General features: G+C 38.9%; 1 protein-coding gene across 7 annotated transcripts in view; it reads left to right on the top strand.

The window, feature by feature from the left end:
• Positions 1-14,781, top strand: part of c2cd2 (C2 calcium dependent domain containing 2) — a 31,280-nt gene that overhangs the window by 5,332 nt on the left and 11,167 nt on the right. For 2 of the 7 annotated variants that reach the window (XM_086179303.1, XM_086179302.1), the window contains 9 exons: positions 1,069-1,170; positions 1,458-1,574; positions 2,367-2,475; positions 5,826-5,934; positions 6,057-6,121; positions 6,251-6,366; positions 6,462-6,630; positions 7,244-7,485; positions 7,759-8,026. In XM_086179303.1, coding sequence (XP_086035429.1) covers positions 1,069-1,170; positions 1,458-1,574; positions 2,367-2,475; positions 5,826-5,934; positions 6,057-6,121; positions 6,251-6,366; positions 6,462-6,630; positions 7,244-7,485; positions 7,759-8,026 — 1,297 coding nt within the window. Of the gene's footprint in view, positions 1-1,068; positions 1,171-1,457; positions 1,575-2,366; positions 2,476-5,825; positions 5,935-6,056; positions 6,122-6,250; positions 6,367-6,461; positions 6,631-7,243; positions 7,486-7,758; positions 8,027-8,219; positions 8,255-13,204; positions 13,244-14,781 lie in introns of those variants that run through there. The other 5 variants (XM_086179306.1, XM_086179305.1, XM_086179308.1 and 2 more) reach the window with 5 other exon arrangements.

Genomic DNA, 14,781 nt, shown 5'->3' with positions numbered 1-14,781 from the left:
AACTGTCCAGCTCTCTGCTCCCTTAATTGCATGCCACGGGGATAAATAAAGTTTTCTGAATCTGAATCTGAAATATTAATGTTGAACAATCTCAGGACAAGGTGACTGAGAACAGTAAAGTGTGGGGTGTGAAATTGTATTAAAATGGCAGAGCCTATGAGATGAAACCCCACCGGATTCTTGGCAAGTGGCATCGTGCAATACTATGAAGAGCAGCTGAGCAACAGAGCTTCTTTGCAGCGCATTGGCAAGCGCGCTGGTACAATGCAGGAATCAGTGATGGGTGGCCCTTTCCCAGCTACTTACAAGAGACAACAGGTCTCTCCTCCTAATACAGGAATATAGCTCTCTACTTTTCTGTCTTTACCTATAGTAACAGTTTTACAGCCCATGACTTGAGCCCCCCCCCCCCCCAAAAAAAATGAGTGGTGAGTGGATCACAGAGAAAGCGGAAGAGCATTTACAGATTCAGCATTGATGCATTGAGTGGCATCAAATCTGAGCTGCTTGTTGAATCGTAAGACTACAGTGCAAGCCAGCCCACGTCAAAGTGACTGTGTTTTCTTATTTCACTTTTCATTTAAGCTGATATGAAAATCCCAATTGTTAAACACAGTTTTCTTTTTTTATACTATATTTGTTTTAAAGTCAGACTTTAATAATCATAGAAAAATATCACTGAGCTGCTCACTCTCAAAAAAAGTCAGTCGAGCTTGATCACCTGTTATAATCACTCTCTCTCTGCATTTAAATAGAGGAGAGGTGGAGCATACCCATTATTGAAATGTACCCTTCACTTACAACACCAGACAAAATGCAACACTCTAGCATGAGACATAAAAATAATTTTCTTTCAGTTATCTTTTTTATGAAAGTGAGAAGCTGAATTATAGTAATGGCTCAAATTCAATTAATTGTCCTCCCCTAATACACATTTTTTTGCCAGTTTCAACAAAAAAGCAACACCACCATTCAGGCAAAAGTATTAATGGTCAGAACTGTGAGCTCTACATGAGCTAAGATGTTTGATAGCATAATCATTAACTTTTTCTCTGTCATGTCCCTCAGCTTGATCTACAGATGCAGGAAACTGAGGATGAGGTCAAGGTGAGCTGGGGAGTGTCTCAGCTGGACACAGAGAAGCTGCGAGTCATCCCCAGTTCAACCCAGGTACATTTATCATTATGAAATATACCTGTTGTATATGTAGCTGCTGCACAAAAAGGAAGACCAATGAGTGCACGGAGACTTTTTCTACTTTACGAAAGCAAAATTAGAATTTTGGGTTATGATAAACTGAAAGTGAGGCTTTTACACTCCATCTTAATAGAAATTCATTCCTTTCAAGAATGATTAAGATGTGAAATATATTTTTGAACTTAAACAAGGTTAAGGTTTAGTTTAATAATCTGAACATAAATGTTTGCTTTCCCTCCTATCACTATGTCTCTTATCAGGACAATGCCAACACTTGCAGTGTGGCAGCAGTAAAGGAGCAATTGAGGCAACTACTGTGTGCAACACATCCCTTTGTGTTTCTGAGCTGCAGGCCTGCTCAGGGCTTGGAGGTCAACGTGAGTTGATAAGACACTGCTTCTTCATAACAACAGTCAAGAACACAGTGCAGACACATGGGGACAGATTTGTCATCCCTGCTCATTTGTTTGTGCCACAGATTTGAATCTATATGTCATCAATCATCCAAGACTTATCTGTACTACAGTTTGATGGCTTTGAATAACACTTCAGATTTGCATTTAGTGTTACTGAAAATATGTAAGATCTGCTTCACTCTGGTCCAAAGAAAAATGGAAAGGTTTCATGAAGTATTTATTGTCAATAATGTATGAAGGATTGATCAGTTTATTATTGTGATATACATATATAAATACATTTTTTCATCATATGATGTCATGCCACATTTATCATTTATCTTATTCATATGTAGTTAAAATCCCTTCATATTAAATAAATCAATTATATGTGAATAATTTTTAGTAGCATCCTGTTTCAGTTTGATTGAAGATGTTTCGCATCCCAAAAGGAGATACCATGACCTGGATGGCAGAGAACCTTCGTCGGCATTTGTACATGGAGAAATTGGGGCAAGGCAGGATGTATGTTTAGAGGAAAAATACAAACAAAAAATTGATGTTGACACTCAAGTTCTCAAATAAAGAGGTGCGGGAACATTTCTGGGAAAGGCTGAACGTGTGAATCTGGCTATATAGAGGTTTTATTATCTGTAAGTGGCTATTGTGCTATTCTTGTGGAGACGAAGAAAGGTATGGAAATGTTTGTCGATGTGCTACTCATCCATCAAGAATAGAGTGCTTACTCTTTACATACTGTGGTTTCTCTCCCAGGAAGCCTACAATAAGGTGGTTTCACCCCCCAAACCCCCCCGTGCTCATGACTGGAAGCTGCTGGTGAAAAACATCCGGGTGACGTTCAATCAGGCGGAAAATGCTGCAGGTTGGCAGCTAGTCTACTTCATTATGCTGCATTCTGTTACTCATCGTAATTTTGTCACTTCTGGAGAAAGTTCAATTACAAGTTGATGATAAATTATATCTATGGTGGGACATCTTTTTGGCAGTTGGCAAACAGTTTGTGGAGAAGATAAAAATGCCGGATAATATCAGTGATGTATAAGTAACACATATCAGAACACATATTCATTATGGATGTCCCAATCATGTTTTTTGTTTGTTTGGGTTTTGTTTTAGTTTTTTGTGCCTCAGTCTTTTGATTTTTAGTATCTGCGAATTCCAAGGCCCCACCCTATGTTTCTCCAAAGATTTAAGAACTGAAAAAAATAAAATCTGGTTTCCAAGTTTTCCTTTAAGGTCTTTAATTCCATTTAAATAACAGTCACTAAAATTAAACTCCGAGCACAACTCCAAATAATTTGGTATTGGATTTAAACCAAGTAAAAAAAATAAAATCTCTTGATAGGTCATCTGTGGTGCTGGGCAAAACATGAGACGTCTGTGGTAAACCCAAAAGCAGGTTTGATAATGAAACTTTGTGAGGGTTTTACCTCTCCTTGTTCCCTTGGGCAGTCTTTTTGTAACTCCAGATGACTCCTAAATGTGAACTTTGCCGTATTATTTTGTACAAAAAAAAACATGATCTTTTCCTTTCTGATTCCAGTCAGTTTAAAATGTGCTGATCAGCACCTGTTTCCAATCACTTGATCAGATCAGGACATCCCTAGTATTTATCTAATACTACAAAGGTGGTAGGAGCTGATTACTGTTACATGCATTCAGCAACTCCTCATGAACTTGCAATATTGAAAATTTATATTGTCACTACAGTGCATGATCCATGTGCTTTAACTCCTTTACACCACCAGTAGACATACACAGGGCACATTTGCAACTAAAAATGTGTAACAGCCATGAGGCAGCAGCCAGAGCTGGTAACAGCCATTCTAGACAATGCTTGACTCCACCAGAAGTACAGAGGTGCTCAGCACTCAGTGAAGAATACACAAAAGTCTTTTTGGGGGGAAAAAAGCTGAATATAGTAGATTGAGTCCCCACAGGAATGACATGGTGAACCCTTTATTTTCCATAATAAAATGCAGACAGATTACTTTATTAATCCCTTTTGGATGTTCTGCCAGGGAAATTGCAATGATCTACACAGTCACAGCACTGTTACCATAAAGGTAAAAAGAATAGACATAAATAAAACTGTATAGAAAAGAAAAGAAAACGGACTATATATATATATGTATGTTGTGTGTGTGTGTGTGTGTGTGTGTGTATATGTATATGTATATATATGTTTGTGTGTGTGTGTATATATATATATATATGTGTGTGTATATATGTGTGTACCTGAATGTGATTTTGTATATGTGCATAGTAACAAGAATAATAATTATAATATTAATTATTATTATTAAAACAATAATAATGATGATATAATATCATATAATGATAATATAATCTAATAATAATCAACAGAAAGGGACAAACTGTGTACCAAGAGAAAATTATCAAATCAACAAAAACTGAGCAAGTCCACAAAATCAGGTGGCAAAATGCAGAATGTTTTGCTGGAAGCATCTGTCAGTTTAAGATATTTCAACCTCCCTTAAAATGGAAGATTTTAAACTTCATGAAGGTTTTTTTTAATTTGATTTAATTGCAGGACTGTTATCTTATATCAGTGTTTCCCAAAGTGTGTGGCGCTCCCCAGGGGGGGCACGAGTCACCCAACGTCCAAACATTATTTCCCCTCACCTTTTGCTTTGTTTATGGCTCTGCCGCGAAAAAAAATTCCGACATCCAAACATTGTTTTCCCTCACCTTTCGCTTTGTTTATGGTTTTGCCGCGAAAAAAATTCCGACGTCCAAACATTAGTTCCCCCCTCCCCTTTTCCCCCCGGTGAGGGGGGGGAACTAAAGTTTGAGAACCACTGTCTTATATAGTTGTACTGTGTCTTAGGTATACATAATAAATTGACAAGAAAGTGCTTTGACAGAAGAAATCCCTCATGAAAAAAATGCAAGCATGAAAAAATAAGACATCTATATGTTATATAGTTACCTCCTGAGAAAAAAGCAATATTTAACCTACTAGCCGCTCTCAATCAAGCATAGCTGCTGGGGTTAAAATTGTGACAGTGGAACGTTTTACACATTGCTTACAAAATAAATACACTTTCCTTTCTGGTCTCTTCAATTTAAGTTTTAAATGAGTAAGGCTGCCTGACAACTAAGGTTCTTCAAATTGACCCTGTGATAAGTGATGAGCCAATATTGCTTCCAGTGCTTGGCAACCTTGTGCAAATATCATGATTTCCACTCAAGGATGTGATGATGTCAAATGAGGGACAACATAATTGTTAAGTTGTCAACCATATTGGCATGTTAAGTTACAGCAGCCACAGTGACTCGTCAGTTCCTGTGATGATTCAGTGTCTAATCAGGACTCAGTTGTTATCAGTTCTCCAGACATCCTTGCAAGTGGTCCACTGAATAGTGACTCAGCATTCAAAAGCTTTTGCTCTCTGATACTCTTCTCGTTTAAGTCAAGAACAATTAGCTTCACTGTGGAGACATGATTAAGTTAGAACCTTGCTATAATGGTGCTTTCCTTGTGCTGGAGGTTTAGATATAAAGTTTCATTAAGAATTTTAAAGAAATATTCTTGTAATAGTAGTCTTACAGGAATGTTGTGGGTACAAGATTTAAGATGGGGGACTATTTAATTCAGCATTCTGTGCATGTTGCCATTTTAAAAGTCCCCACTGACTTTGTGAAACAACAACAAACTTGGAGCTAGCTAACAACTGAAATTGGCAAGTTTGACAAGATTTGGACAGTAAAATAAGGCAGTGATTTGGGTTTTTTGTGTGTGTGAAGTTATGTAATAATTCAACAATATATCATCCCAGACATTATTTTGGCATGTCACCTTTACTGCATCCTGGGCTTTTTGCCAGCCATAACAGTAAGGGTTGTTGTACAGAAATACAAAAAAAAAAAAAGTGGTTTTTATCCTACTATATTAGAATGATGATGGGTTGAGCCAGATGTCTCTCCTTCTGGAGCTGCACAACCACTACTACTAAGCGAGACGACAACAACAATAATGACAAATATTTGGCATATTTACACTTGTAATATCTATTGATGAGTATGATTTGGAAATGAAATATTCTATAATCTATTATTGTAGGGTGGGGATTTTGTAAATTATATTAGAAGAGTAGGCTACTGGCTTTTGTAGAGCTCTGTCTACTCTGAGTGACTGTCAGGTGTTGCTGTGATACTGACAGAGATGTTTGGTTTCTGTTTTTTTAGGCAGCATGAATCTTCTGTGTGTACTGCAGTTAGACGACCCTCCACAGAGGTTTAATACTAATGTTTTGAAGAACACAACCAGTCCTGCCTGGGACCAGCCATTTATTTTGTAAGTTTTACCACATGGCATTGCAATAGTGCCACTGCTTTGAAGATGGTCATCTGTTATCATCTATTCATTATCATAGTCAATATCTTTGCTTTCCTTGTTAAATTGTCCTTTTTCACCAGTGAATTGAATGGACAATCAAAAGTACTCAGTATCAACTTAATGAATGATGGACAACCTCAAGAGGGTAAGGAAAACCCTGGACTTTAACAGATGCCTTTTTGATATTTGTGTTTGCCTCATTTGGGTAGCTGTGGCTGCTGCATGTCCTGTTTTATGAGTGACTAAATCAAGTGTGCTGCTGTCTCTGTTCCAGGCTCCTTTATAGGTCAAGTGTCAGTGCCTTTTGATCTGATAAAGAAGCAACCCAAAGGACAGCAGACATTTGCACTCATGACCAAAGATGTAGTGACAGGATCACTTACTACTGAAGTAAGACTATAATCCAAATTAACATGGAATGAGCTTCAGTTAATTTAGTTGAATTATTTACATGTGTATTAACTGTGGGAAACTGTATTCCTCAGTTTACCTACCTGGAGCCCAGTGAGGTGAGGTCCTGGCAGCCTCCTACCCCTGCCTCCTCTAAAAGGGTGGAGATGGACCGTACAGTCATGCCCTGTGGCACAGTTGTCACCACCATCACTGCGGTGAAAAGCAAGCCAGGTCGACCACTCCCTCCTGGACTCAGCATTGGTACAAACTTTTAAATTGTACAGTACTGACAGAAGAAAGACATTTGTTCCACAACTTGACACATAGATAAGAGCTCTTTGAGGTCTTTATTAATGCTTGTAGTGCTGTTTTAAACATCTTGAAGGAAGTTTTGGCCACTGACAGTTGAAAGGGAAAAAATTTGGTGGGACCTAACACACATAAAGCATTGATGAAATAACATTATATTATAACACTGATAGAACAGTTCAGAAACAATTTTAGGCCAAGTCCAAAGATACTCAATCATCAGATGTTTGTTGTCTTATTTTCCCCATAAGAACATGTATAAAAAAAAATGAAGAACCTTCAGTGCTAGTAGGGAGTGTCATGGGAAAATGGCTTCACCATAGTGCGTTAGTGCTCCTGAATTTTCTGAGGGCTCTGCCCAAAGTATCAATAAAGTTCTATCTAATCTAATCTAAGTGTAGTCAAGCTGATACCACTTTGGTCTGACAATAGCAGAACAATCAAGAAATCTAAAAATGAGTGACACAGATTTAATTTCAGCCATTTGGTCAAGTGCTTATATATACATTTATGATCTGATCTTCCACTTTTTCCACATGAAAAAGTCAAAACTGTTCTTCTTCAGATTCCTCTCAGAAAGCTGTGGCCAACAAGCCCAAACTGTCAGAGCGGCGTGTATCTGAGCAGTCGTATATGTTGGGAGCCACAGTTAGCAAGGCCTTGTCCTCTTCAGACACCGAGCTGCTGATGCTAAATGGAACTGACCCAGTGGCCGAGGCAGCTATCAGACAACTCCACCTGTCTGCCAAGCAGAAGCTTAAGTCCCCAGTGAAGAAGAGTACAATCATCATCTCTGGCATTTCCAAAGTAAGGGGGAGTGGGCACTATGAGGGATACTATTTGACATTTACTGTTTCCTTTGGAGGAGTTTCTCTTCTACGTTAATGTGCAGGCTTTACTTAAGAGGGACGTAAAGTTGTTGAAATACATTCATCTGCCAAAGAATATTGAAACTTTATGTCAGAACCTGGCCGCTGTTTTAGTGATCTTACCGAAATACATTGCAATCCGTTAAACAGAAGCAAATGTCTCTTTAGCCAAAAGAATTGACTTAAGTTGTGGAATGTTCTTAATTTTCAGATACCCTTGTCTCAGGATGACGAGTTAGCTCTGATGGCAGGTTACGCTGCAGCGATGGATGCTTCAATGTCTGAGGGCAGTTCTACTCAGGATATGACCACAGCAATTGCATCAGGGACCAGTAGCCCCCCAGACATGTCGGAACCCCAAGAAGGCCCTAGTGGAATAGGCCACCCCCCGGAGGACTGGGAGAACCAGGCAGGAGAGGAATTTAACCATACCTCGCTATCCATGTGTGTGTCTGAGGCCAGCTGCAAAAAGAGTCGAGGTAACTGCTGTGCCGTATCATACTCAAAATATCATTTGGGAAAAAAATGCTTTACAGGCAGAACATGATCAGTTTTCTTCATTTGGCTGTTTTCATGTCCATCTGTTGTTGGTCAATGATGAAAAGTGTTGTGTATTTTCTTTCCCTTTCTTCTGTTTCAACCTATTTATCTACTCTTACTGCCATCTTCGAGGAAAGCAGTGTTAAGCACACATTAAGTCCATATGAGTAAGTGACCTCATGACCTTCGGTGGTCATCTAGTATGTGTAGTATCTGCGATCTTTAGTAGAGTAGATAACTTATACAGTGTGAAATTAATGTGAAACATGAACAGTGGCTTGCAAAAGTAATCATACCCCTACAACTTTTTCTCATTTTGTCATGTTCCGACCACAAACATAAATATACAGGAGTGTGAAAAAGACAGACATTGCTTGACAAATTTAAAAATTAGTCAAAGACAACACAATTAAACACAAAATGCAGTTTTTAAATGGTTTTTATTGTTAAGGGAGAAAAAATCCAAACCTACATTGCCCTGTGTGAAAAAGTGTTTGCCCCCCGTTAAAACATAACTTAACTGGTTTATCACACTTGAGGTAACCGAGTGAGGTGTGCAAAAAATATTCAGCCTCTTCTTCTGAATGCAACCAGTTGCCTTCAGAAGTTGCCTGATTGCTGAATGATCGAATGTTGACCCAATGACTAAATACAGGCCATCCGTGTGTAATCTAATCTCAGTACAAAAACAGCTGTTCTGTGACAGCCTTAAAGGTTACTTTAAGAGAATATTGCGAAGCAAACAGCATCATGAAGACCAAAGAACACACCAGACCGGTCAGGGATAAAGTTGTAGAGAACTTTAAAGCAGGGTTAGGCTATTAAAAGATTCCCAAGCTTTCAAACATCTCACAGAGAATTGTTCAATGTATCATTCAGAAATGGAAAGAATATTGCACAACTGCAGACCTACAAAGACACGGCCGTCCACATAAACTTAAAGGCCAAACAAGGAGAGCACTGATCAGAGATGCGCCCATGAGGACTCTGGACAAACTGCAGGGATCCACAGCTCAGGTGGGGGAATCTGTCCACAGGAAAACTACAGGTTGTGCACTGCACAAATCTGGCTTTTATGGAAGAGCGGCAAGAAGAAAGCCATTGTTAAAAGAAAAGTTTAAGAAGTCCCGTTTGCAGTTTGCCACATGCCATGTGGGGGATACAGCAAACTTGAAAGAAGGTGCTCTGGTCAGATGAGACCAAAATTGAACTTTCTGGCCTTCATGCAAAACACTGTGTGGCAGAAAATTAACGCTGGACATCACTCTGAACACAGCATCCCCACTGTCAAACAGGGTGGTGGGAACATCATCCACTGGGGGTGCTTCTCTTCAGCAGGGACAGGGAAGATGGTCAGAGTGGACGGGAAGACGTATAGAGCCAAATACAGGGCAATCTACAGGGCAATCAACCTGTTGGAGTATGCAAGAGACTGGGTTAACTTTCCAGCAGGACAACGACCCTTAACATAAAGCTGGAGATACAAGAGAATGGTTTAAAACAAAACATATTCATGTATTAGAAGGGTCCAGACCTAAATCCAATTGAAAATCTGTGGCAAGATCTGAAAACTGCTGTTCAAAAACGTTCTCCATCTAATCTGAGTGAGCTGTCTTACAAAGAAGAATGGGCAAAATTTTCAGTCTTTAGATGTGCAAAGCTGGTAGAGCCATAACCAAAAAGACATGCAGCTGTAATTGCAGCAAAAGGCAGTTCCACAAATTATTGACTCAGGGGGACTGAATACTTTTGTACGCCACACTTTTCAGTTTTTATTTGTTACGAAAAAAATCATATAATTTTCTTTCTATGTTACAATTGTGTGCCGCTTTGTTTTGGTCTATCATATAAAATCCAATAGAACATATTTGTTTGTGGTTGTTACGTGACAATGTGGAAAAGTTAAACGGGTATGAAGAGATTTACGAGCCACGATAGAACTAGCTGATAATAGAGCTGCTGCTTTTAGAAGTGCTGCTGGGTTCTTTCTCTAAATACTTGTGTCTATATTATTTTAAACTAATAACAAGTACATTTATGAAAGTTAAAGGGGTCATCATATTTACATAATTCCACATGTGTAATTTACACTTATGTAATTCAAGTGATTTGAGTGACAATTACACTCATGCATCATCTCTTGGCTCTGGTTTTGGCTGTTTGCAGCCATTGGGAAATCTGCCCTTGATATTAACGGCATTCTTTTGCTTGTGTTGCAAAAGTATTGGTCCATTGATCAAACATCTCTCGCCCTCTTGCGCTCTCTGTGTGTCTCTCTCTTTCCTTTCCTTTCTGCTCCTCCTCTTCTGTGTATGTACAGTATATTAGATGTGTCAGTCGATTAAAAAAATTAATCGGATTAATTGCATGATTGTCCATAGTTAATTCATGATTAATCACATATTTTTTTTATCTGCTCTAAATCTACCTTAAACTGATATTTTTCTTTTTTTTTTTAATTAACCATATCAACATGGGAGTTGGCAAATAGTTGCTTTCTGCAAATGCAGCATGTTTATTAGAGTTGTAGCAATGTAATGTCCAGAAGTACAAACAAAAGATCCATCCATCCATCCATCACTTTCTCCTTCTTATTTATATATATATATATATATATATATATATATATATATATACACACACACATATATATGCATATATATGTGTGTATATATGTGAGTATATGTGTATATGTATATATGTGTGTATATATGAGTATATGTGTATGTGTGTATATGTGTGTGTATATGTGTATGTATATATGTGTGTATGTATATATATGTGTGTATATGTGTATGTATATGGATTTACTGTATGTATATGCGTGTATGTATATGTATATGCATGTATGTGTATATGTATCTATGTATGTATATGAATATACTGTATATATATGCGTGTGTATATATTTATATTTACTTATAAAAATATATATGTGTATGTATATATAGATATCTTTGTATTGTATGTATATACACTTCCAGTCAAAAGTTTAGGCACACTTTCTCATTTGATGTTTTTTCTTTATTTTCGTGACTATTAACATTTTAGATTGTCACTGAAGATATCAAAACTATGTATAAACACATATGGAATTATGTAGTAAACAGAAAAGTGTGAAAGAACTCAAAACACGTTTTGTATTTTACATTCTTCAAATTACCCACCCTTTGCTTTGATTTCTGCTTTGCACACCAGTGGCATGCTCTTTGTGAGCTTCATGAAGTTGTCACCTGCAATGGTTTTCCAACAGTCTTGAAGGAATTCCCAGAGATGCTGAGCACTTGTTGGCCCTTTTGCCTTCACTCTGTCATCCATTCCTTCGCAAGCAATCTGGATTGGGTTTGGGTCAAGTGACTGTGGAGGCCAGGTCATCTGGCTCAGCAGTCTGTCACTCTCCTTTTTGGTCAAATAGCCCTTACACAGCCTGGAGGTGTGTTTGCGTCATTGTCCTATTGATAAACAAATGATGGTCCAACTAAAAGTATGTCACACTTTTCTGTTTACTATATAATTCCATATGAGTTTATTCATCGTTTTGATATCTTCAGTGACAATCTAAAATGTAAATAATCATGAAAAAAAAAAAAACATTAGATGAAAAAGTGTGCCTAAACGTTTGACGGGAAGTGTATATACATACAATGCAAAGATATCTATATACACAAACACATATACATACTTAAACATACACATATATATGTTTATAAGTAAATATAAATATATACACATACAGTACACGCATATATATACAGTATATTCATATGCATACATATATACATACACGCATATACAGTATATACATATACATACATATATATACATACACACACATACACACACACACACACACACACATATATATATATATATATATATATATATATACAGTATATATATATATTATAGGTGTCAGTGTTAACGTGTTATTAACTAGTTAATCCAACGTCCCTTTATCGCCGATAATTTTTTTTATCGCGATTAATGACAAGTGTTTGATCCATGAGTCAACCAATAAATTTCCTGGTTCAATCAGAACTGGTATTTAAACAGTCCTCCGTATCATGCTGTTCACATTTTGACATCATGAGACCAAGACGAAACATTACACTTTATCAGCAGTACCTCATTGTTGCAAGGCTTCAAACAGAATGTTCTCAGTTGAAAAGTGTCCTCTTAGGTTAGAGTGTCATCAGCAGGTTGGTACAGAGTGACTGGCGGTGTCACAGAAAGGCATAGACATGGACATCCTTTGGTCACATCCCACACTGATGATAGCTTAATTGTAAACAGTGCCCTGTACAACTGGATGATGACTGCCACTCAACTCCAGGCATATTTAAGAGAGGTGAGAGGCAGTCAAAGTGTTATGTCAGACCATTTGAAACTGTTTGCATCAGCGTGGTCTGCATGCTAGATGACCTGCAAGGGTACCTGAGGGACAGGCGTCATCGCCTTGCTTGAGCTAGGGACCATTTACGCTGGATGAAAGTCGATTCAATTTGAGCAGAGATGATGGCCCCCAACAATGTTGGAGACATCACAGAGAGCGTTATGCATCAGCCACTGTTGTCACCAGATGAGCCTTTGGTGGGGGTGTTACAGTGTGGACAGTTGTGCCTAATCAGTACAGAACTGCCCTACACTTTGTGAATGTTACAGTGACAAGCCCATACTACCCAAATAACATAATTAAACCAGTCATTGTGCCAATGCATGAACAAGACAGGCCTAATTTCATCTTCATGGACAGCAATGCTTCAGGTCGTCAAGGTTGCATTATCATCAGGGAACTGCACTTCCTCCAGACCTGAATTCTCAAGAAAATCTATAGGATCAGCTGAGTCACTTGCAGAGGCTCATAACTGTACCCCACAACCACAGTGACCTGAGGGCCACCCTTCAAAAAGAGTGGGATTCCATGCCTCAGCAGATAATAAGTCAATGTGTGAACAGCATGAGACATTGTTGCCAAGCTGTAATTGATGCTCAAGGGCACAGCATGTTATGGAGATGTTGACATTTTTTTCTTGAAGTATACACACCACTGTTGTTGGCTTTAGTTTTAGTAAATTGTTTGAGATCTGCGGAACAACAACCTGCTTGACTCTTTTCAGTCTGGCTTCAGGTGTGACCACTCCACTGAGACTGCACTCCTGTCAGTCACTGAGTCACTGAGACGAGCTCGAGCTGCTGGTCAGTGCTCTGTCCTACTTCTGCTGGACCTGTCTGCTGCCTTCGACACGGTGAACCATCACATTCTCCTCTCCACACTATCTGAGCTCGGCATATCTGGTTCTGCCTTGTTGTGGTTAAAGTCCTACCTCACAGGCAGATCCTTCAGAGTGTCATGGCGAGGAAAGGTGTCTAGGTCACATGGCCTATCGACTGGGGTTCCTCAGGGGTCAGTGCTTGGTCCCCTTCTCTTCTCTCTGTACACCACCTCACTTTGGTGCAGTGATCCGCTCCCATGGCTTCTCCTACCACTGTTATGCTGACGACACTCAGCTTTTCCTCTCTTTTCCACCTGATGACAGAACGGTCTCAGATCGTATATCAGCGTGTCTGGCTGATATCTCCACATGGATGAAGGAACGCCACCTTCAACTGAATCTCTCTAAGACTGAACTTATGGTCTTTCCAGCTTGTCCATCTGTTCAGCCTCAGGTCAGTGTCCAACTTGACTCGAGCCTACAGTGGATATAAAAAGTCTACACACCCCTGTTCAAATGCCAGGTTTCCGTGATGTAAAAAATGACAGCAAGAAAAATAATCTTACAACTTTTTGCACTTTTAAAGTGACCTTTAACCTGTACAACACAACTGAAAAACAAACAGAAATCTTTGAGGGAGGTGAATTAAAAATAAACAACTGAGAAAATGTGGTTGCACACCCTTTTATAACTGGGGATGTGGCTGTGTTCAGATTTCACCAATTACATTCAAACTCATGTTAAACTAGAGTCAGCACACACCTGACACCAATGAAAGTGCCTCTCATCAACCCCAAATAAAATTGAGCTGTTCTAGGAGGCTTTTCCTGACATTTTGTAGCCACAACTTCCAGAACAAGCCATGGTCCGCAGCGAGCTTCCAAAGCATCAGAGGAATCTCATTATTCAAAGATATCAATCAGGTGAAGGCTACAAAAGAATTTCTAAGGCATTAAATATACCATGGAACACTGTGAAGACCATCATCATCAAGTGGAGAAAATATGGCACAACACTACCAAGAACAGGACGCCCATCCAAAATTGACGATAAAACAAGAAGAAAACTAGTCAGAGAGGTTGCTAAGAGGCCGACAGCAACACTGAAGGAGCTACAGGAAATTCTGGCAAGTACTGGTTGTATAGTACATGTGACAACAATCTCCCGTCTTCTTCACATGTCTGGGCTATGGGGTAGGGTTGCAAGACAGCCTTACCTTACCATAAAAAAACATCCAAGCCAGGCTTAATTTTGCAAGAAGACATCTGAAATCTCCCAAACACTTGTGGGAAAATGTGTTATGGTCCGATGAGACAAAGATTGAACTTTTTGGACATAATTCCAAAAGATATGTTTGGTGCAAAAATAACACTGCACATCACCAAAATAACACCATACCTACAGTGAAGCATGGTGGTGGCAGCATCATGCTTTGGGGCTGTTTTTCTTCAGCTGGAACTGGGGCCTTAGTCAGAGTGGAG

This window comes from Aulostomus chinensis, chromosome 15, assembly GCF_037954235.1.
Source record: "Aulostomus chinensis isolate RoL2024-O1b breed Wild chromosome 15, RoL_Achi_v1.0, whole genome shotgun sequence".
NCBI lineage: Eukaryota > Metazoa > Chordata > Actinopteri > Syngnathiformes > Aulostomidae > Aulostomus > Aulostomus chinensis.
Note: the sequence above shows the minus strand (reverse complement) of the source record. Positions and strands in the feature narration are given on the sequence as shown.